Raw genomic sequence first — 7,462 nt, forward strand, 5'->3', positions numbered from 1 at the left:
TCTTCCACCGTTATACAAAAACTATTCTTCCGTGTTCTTCTAGGGTGTATGTTAGCGTTTCATGTTTACCTGTGAGGGCTATGACCCTTTGATTTTTGGAAGTGTAGGTTAATAATCGTGTAATTTCAAGTGTCATCCATAATGTTTCTTTAGCTTGCATTATGTTCTTGTTGCAGCTGGTTAGAGGTACTTTGTAAGCTGTAACAGAGGGTTTCGGGATGACATGTTATGTCCTAACACCGTTATCATTTGTATAACCGGTCAAACCATGATCCTGTGCATGAACTTCTCCAATGTCATTGGTATACGTACTAACAATCGTGCCATATCAAATGTCTTCCATGATGTCTAATTGCAGCTAAGGGTGAACAGGTTAGGAAGTACTTTGTAACAGGGTATTAGGATGGCATGCTATGTAAATTGTACTTTTAGCTGATGAGCTTACAATCTCATATCGTCATTTCCTCGTGCTATGTTTCATGTTTCTACATAATATAGTGCTATCTGTCAATATGAGATTATTCAGAAACATGACTAATATTTTGGGATACCATTTAATAGTTCTTTCAGATCCTATATGCAGTGAACAATTCACCTTCGTCCTAACTCCTAAGTATGCCTAAACAATCTGCCATCATGATTCTGTGCAAACTTCACAGGGTTCTTCCCTTGTAGGAACTTAAGTTTGGCAATACATACGAAGTATATTACAGATCTGTCTGTCTTTAATAACCATCTTCGTATTCTGAGATCTGTAGGCACGTAGCAACCCAATCTTTCTATGGTGTGTCACATAAATAGTTCTACTATTTCCAGCATATCTAGAACTTTAGAATCCTGAAAATTGATGATGTTTTTCTAACTTAAGCACCTTCTATGATAACATAAAGAATAAGAAAATGAGCTGTTTTGGTCTATTCTTGTCGTTTACTTATTTCAAATTCTTCAGTTGATTCTTTATGCAATACTGCCCTTTACTTAAAAACAATTTGCAGCTATTGAATATTTCTGTGTATTTACTGTGCAGCAAAATAATTTAGTTCATTCCTAGTTTTCCGGCTAAGACTGTGTGGGTTGTGGAGTTTTAATGTATACACTGTCTAATACAGTATACTATTATAACAATTACAGCTGGACTAAGCTTATCACTGCTTTTGCCCAACTGTTTCTTTGGTCTTTGTGCTCCCAAGCCAGGCATTTTGCACGTTTAGGTCAGCTTCATTTTCCCTTAATGAAATAGATTTGATTCTAGATTTGCTTTTCTGTTAGAATCTTTTCATGGTGAAATACTCTACTTTTTAAGTATAGTACTTTGGTATATTGTATAGCTAATTAGAATTACTATAGCATGCACTTTGCTTTTTACAGCTAAAATCCATGATCTAACTAGTCATAGAGAACCATCAGACTAATCCCCTGGTCGAAAAGATAATGAATTAACACAACCCTTGCTGCTGAAGCACATTATATGACCATTAATGATCGAATTTGCGATTTCAGCTCTCTTGCTGATCAATTTTTTAATCACCAGACTAGCTATCTCAGTGAATACAAGTTGCATAATGTTAAAATAAATGTTTACCAAAAACAGTTATCATCTCATATGCTTGCAATGACTTGAAAACGGTAGAAGTAGCGCGAAATCTGTAAAGATAAATGCTGCAAACAATTTCCCTCTTGCCATGTGTTATGCTTCCGCGCTATTTTGTCTGTTCTATCCGCATGGCTCAATTGGATTATAATTGACTTCGAAGCTCAGTCTAATCTGAATGTAGCCTTCTTTGTACTTTTCCTCCATGTGCTAACAGGAATCAAAGGGACAGGGACAACTTCCGCTCCAAGTGAAGTGTTCAATACAAACAAGGAGTTCCAGGTGGCTGTGTTTTTTGCTTGCTCCCAATGTTTCAGCTTCAAGCAGACCTTATAGATCATGACTTGTGCCAGGTAGTAGCCAATTATCACAGCTTTATAACATTTATAGTTTATACTACTTTTATAATCATTTTGGAGATGAATATACATTATCTTGGCCAATGTGGCATCCTACATGTAGTAACTAGAAACTGAAAATGCCATTCCGAATTAGGGAAGCCAATAATATGGCCCAAATCTTAATCCTATTACCTTAATTACCTTCGTAATTTATTGAATGCACCGGGGATGGAGCACTTAGCATTGTGCTCCTGTTGGCACATGGAGGCCCCCGTGATGATCATGTGCCATCTCACGCATGCCATGACCATAAATGTTGCTCTTGGGAGGAAGGTACAAGTATTAAATTACCCTCGTCCTCCCTACTTAGTGTTAGCCCAATCTATGATTATTTATGGTGTGGTTTGTTAGAAGTAAGTAATGTGGTGCCTTCCCCCTCCCCACTTTTGGTTCACATTCTCATCTGTCATTGTAAACCTCACAGGAAGCAAAGCATATATGAGCAATAATATTCCCTACCTCTAGCTATCTACCATTCTTTGTTATGGAATGGTACTTACCAATAATAGCACTGGCTTGTAATAGAAGAGAGAGAAAGGAATACAAAACAGCGGCAACAAACTAAGGCCTTGCCTATGTTTTCAAATTGCTTTATACCAATTCATCCATGTTTATAACTAACACCAGGAATTTACACCTTTTATTACTTCTCATCCCTACCACAACTAGAAGGGAAATATCTAAAGAATCCAGAGTCTTTAACAGTAAAATAAGACGGGCCATTATCATAGTATTAATCGATATTCATGGATACATCCCCTGTTTATTTCCCAAATGGTGAGGCAATAAGGGGGTACTAACAAAATCTAGATACAGAAAAGAATGAACAAACTGAAACCAAATCCAACTGGACACAGATATCGGAATGTGAAAAAAAAAAAAAAAAAAATTACACATCCACACACATAAAACATATAGGGGGATATGTATAAATTTCTCTTACTCAAAATCCCAAGGGAACTTGGGGTTGATGAGTTTTGGAGTGCCTGATCCCGACGATGTAGGGGATACGGGAATAAGTGGGGGTGCAGACTCGAAAGTCTCCCATTGTGTGGTTACCACAGTCCCATTCCCGGAAGTAGATTGCCTTGATGGTTGCTCTTGTTGCGCCCGTGGCTGTAATGGCGAGTGGCCTATAGAATGTCTTTGTCTTTGTGAGGTGGGAAGAGGTGGTTTTCCCAAATTTGATGTTTTCTCTTGACTATTACCATTACCATTACCATTGAGTGAATTCCTGGCATGCCCATTTGAATTCTCATTTGTCCTGTGAACTCCATTTGCTGCTGGTGTCGAGTTTTTTGCCTTGAGCACATCCAAAGTCTCTACATACTTCTGAACTCGTCTTACCTGTATAAAATTTAAGAAATGTAAAAATCACAGCTAACTTGAAAAACTGAATTTTCTACTCTCTCCATATAATCACTATATCTACTACAGAGTAACAAGTATGAGAAAGTTTACCTGCATCTTTCGTTGCAATTTGACATCACCGTCGGCGGTAATACCGTCTAATTTGATCAATTCATTCATTAATAATTCAATGACATTTACAACATCCTTCTCTGCTACTCTTCCCCCTTTCAAGATCACTGATTCAAGAGCTGACACCTGCCATTTACAGTAACAAATTAAAACATAATTCACCAATTACCTCGATTTAGAGGTCATACAAACATTCTCCATAACACTTCCAAATCCAAACATAATTATTTTCCAAAATTCAGCTATTTGTCCGACAATCATACTTTCTAATCTCCAACTTTAATTGAAAATCAAGTAATTAAAACAACAATTAATATAATTACCTGACCACCAAGTCTGTCTACTTGCAAACTGATCTCTGAAATAGACTTGGCTGCTTTCTCCATCTTGGCATTCTTCCTCATTTCAAGGTACCTTTTTTCCTGGCTAAGTGGATCCTCCACCAATACCATTTTCGATTTATCTTTCACTCCAACAATATCCAAAAAATCCTTCGAATCTCTTTCCTTATCTTTGTAATACAGTTTCATATCTTGATGATGCAACCCTGTTGGCGCTGCCAGCATTTTCTTCAATTCCCCTGCAATTTTTTAATTTATTATTTCATAAATCAATAAATTCACCCAATTCCATCAATTAAAAAAATATATAAAACAATAGAAAATTTACCAAATGAAGCTTGGGAATTAATATGGATTTCATGGTAGATTGACGCGTATTTGACCCGAACCCGAATAGTTGGTGGAGGTTTGGTATTTTGATCTTCATCTACTCTCTTCTGTACCAACATCCCACATGGCCGCATCTCCCAATTCTCCGGTCCTCCTTCTCCTTCTCCACCACCGACACCCCCGCCTCCGCCGACGCCATTGACAACACCAGCACCTCGGTGTCGGTCACCATTGGCTGTGTTACCATTCATTGGTGACAGCCCTGTCAACTTAGTCCTCATACGCATCATCTTCGCCTAAAATTATTATCCCCACCCTCCTCTTAAGTTCACCTTTTTATAATTTTTTTGTATTTTTTGTACAAAACAAAAAAAAAAAAAAACCTCACTCTAAATTTTCCTTAACTGTCACACGTGACTGAAGAAGAAGAAAGAAGTACCTTAGATCAAACCAGTTATAGAAATCCTCTCTTCCTTCTTTTCCATTGGTTCACCTTCTAAAGAAAGGAATGTGGTTTAATTTAGAAGAGGGGAAAAAACCAGAAAATTAGATAGCTTCAACTTTTTCTCAAAGAATCTGTGGCTTTCTGACAAAGGAAAATAAAAACCACACCAATCTTCTTCTACCAGAGAGAAAGAGATATATAATCAGATCTCTTCTTTAAAAAAAATGAAGAATCCTGAAATTTTAATTCTAATTTTAATTACTTGTATTTGTATCACTTTTCTCTCAGATCTCCCTTTCTCTTTCTCTCTCCCTCTCTTTCTGAGAAACTAAATAAAAATTGAATGTGGGGCAAATAAGTAGCCACCCCAGTTCTGGTCAAACTAACCCCCCTATTCTTAACAATTACCGCTACTAATGACAATAATAATAATATTAATAATCAGGTTTTTAATCGGATTATTATTATTGCAAAAATTATGAAAAAAAGGGTTTTAAAAGTAAAAGACTTCTGGAGAGAACGCAAAGAAGAGAGGGGGGACACAAAAACAACACCCCCAACTGGAAAGAAAGAGAAATAGAGACCTCAAAGATTTTATTATATTACAGTAGATGGACAGCGAACCAACCAAGGTTTTGAACTTATGATGAGGTATGAGGTACATAAATAATTAATAACATTATTTTTCTTTTTTCTATAAATTGATGGTATATTTTATTTTCTACTCTGTATTTTTAATTGTATTATATTCTTTTATAAATATATAACCAAATAACCCATGTTTTCATTTAGGACATGTTCTCTAGTTCAGTTCAATTCCTAATTTTCTTCTCTAATAAACAATTCATTTTAGTTCAGCTCAGCTTCTAATCAATTCAGTTCAATTCAGTAAATCAGAACATGCCCTAAGAATGAAAATATACTACTTATTATGTTAATTATTTTGGATTTTATATTTTATTATATAAGAAAAGCTTTATGCTTTGTGTGTAGCTGGCCATATCATATGGCCATTCGTAAAGAACAAAATAACTCATGCACCGAAATACCGACTTAGAAGAAAGTGCCTCTATATATACTTTATACTACGTATTAGTTTTCCAAATATCGCGCATTTTGACCTTAGATATATTTATATATTATTACAAAGTATTGTATACTACTGATACATTCTAAGACAATTCTAACAATATTTCACATAGGCACATACTTATATTTTTTCTTGTACAAAAATCAATATATGTTCATAGAATATGAATGATGTTAGAAGTGCAAAAAGTGAAATATTCAATCAAACCAAAGAAGTATGTTATTACCGCATGTAGATGACGCGTATAGGTTATTATTACTCGGGAGGTAGAACTAGGAAAGGAGATTGGAAGCCGCCAAAGCTTTAGGTGGAAGGTTAAGATATTAAGATTAATGATTAAACTATTACTCTCATTACATTTTGTATAAAAAAGATTAATTCAGAAAGGTAAATTACTACTAGCCCCTAGTAAACTACGAGTACTAGGGAGAAGGGATCTTGTGTCTTTCACCAACCTAAGTAGTTGACAGTGGGATTTATTATAATAACAAGATATGATTATGATGATGAATGATGAGATGATAATATCGTTTCTCTAGCTGACACGTGTACATGAGGAAGGGTGATTTGGGGACTTAGTGCCGTCCAATGATTGTTAAATTAATGATGAGAGCTACAGTAGGGACACGTGGCTGCTAGATACATGAGGATGCATGGTATGTTAGATGGGGTGGATCACTGTCGATTACTCCCTCGGTAACCTTCTTTGGGTTGGAACTAAATACCGGAGTACGAAAAAAAAGCCGGGTACAGGATCTTTAATCCAAGTAACTAAGCGCCCATCAGCCACACGTGTCGTTTTTACCAATGTACGGAGCAATAAAATAACCATTTCTCATGCAGACAGAAATAAAATTACAGACTTACTACTTTTTTTTTTTTAACTGATACATTTTAACTTTAGCACTATTTATACATTTTTTTTGTGTGTTTACGTGGAATCTTATTAGATCGTCATAAACTCACAATAAATATTTTCAAAATATCAAATTTTCATAAAATTTGTTTATCGGTAATAAAAGATACTACCTCCATTAAGTTTTATTTGCAACTTTGGGGTATTATTTGTGAGATATAAAATATTCCAAAGTTGCAAATTAAACTTAACGGAGGTAGTATTTATGGTTGAATTTGTGCATTGACAAATATGACTAAAAATTTTTTGTCATCTACTCCCTCCGTTTTTAAAAACTTGCTCTACTTTCTATTTGCGACCGTTTTTAAATACTTGCTCTATTTCCTTATTAGGAAAACTTTTACAATATTTAATCAATTTCTCTCGCCTAGTGGTCCCAACATATATTCTCTGTCCTTCAATTCTCTCCACTACTTTTGCTTTTTAGAGTTTTTACATAGTATAGTTTTTTTATTCTTCCACCAACCCCACTATTTCCATATTTTATTACTTTATTTAATTTCTCTTAAAAATCCGCGCATGGAGAAATGGAACAAGTATTTAAAAACGAAGGGAGTAAAAAGAAAGAGTGGCAGTATTTATACACGGTAGTCTGTAGAGGTTTAGGTTAAAAAGTTAAAATGTACGATAGAATTAATGTTGCTCTAAACTGTACTGTAGTATCAATTGACCTTGATTGACCTTTTTGTCCTGTTTTCTTTATTTCCTGATTGGTTTAGAGCATCTTAAATCTATGCACTGTACTAAATAAATGGTACTTGTATTTTACAGCAATTTTGTTTTTTAAAGGTTAGCTTGTAAAGGTACTACGGAGTAATTAAATAAATTTTGTTTTCTTTGTAAACCCTCACGAAATTTACTTTAAG

General features: G+C 35.0%; 1 protein-coding gene across 1 annotated transcript; it reads right to left on the bottom strand.

Annotated features, from left to right (window-relative positions):
- Nucleotides 1–2,689: 2,689 nt before the first annotated feature.
- On the bottom strand, nucleotides 2,690–5,189 carry LOC145631482 (BAG family molecular chaperone regulator 3-like). Its single transcript, XM_081683574.1, has 4 exons — nucleotides 4,144–5,189; nucleotides 3,798–4,054; nucleotides 3,454–3,600; nucleotides 2,690–3,339 (listed from the first exon to the last, which is right to left on the bottom strand). The coding sequence occupies exons 1-4, from the start codon at nucleotides 4,433–4,435 to the stop codon at nucleotides 2,932–2,934; spliced, it is 1,104 nt and encodes a 367-aa protein (XP_081539700.1). The 5' UTR covers nucleotides 4,436–5,189; the 3' UTR covers nucleotides 2,690–2,931.
- Between the last annotated feature and the right edge of the window lie 2,273 nt (nucleotides 5,190–7,462).

This window comes from Chenopodium album, chromosome 5 (genome assembly GCF_948465745.1).
Source record: "Chenopodium album chromosome 5, dcCheAlbu1.1, whole genome shotgun sequence".
Taxonomy (NCBI): Eukaryota; Viridiplantae; Streptophyta; class Magnoliopsida; order Caryophyllales; family Amaranthaceae; genus Chenopodium; species Chenopodium album.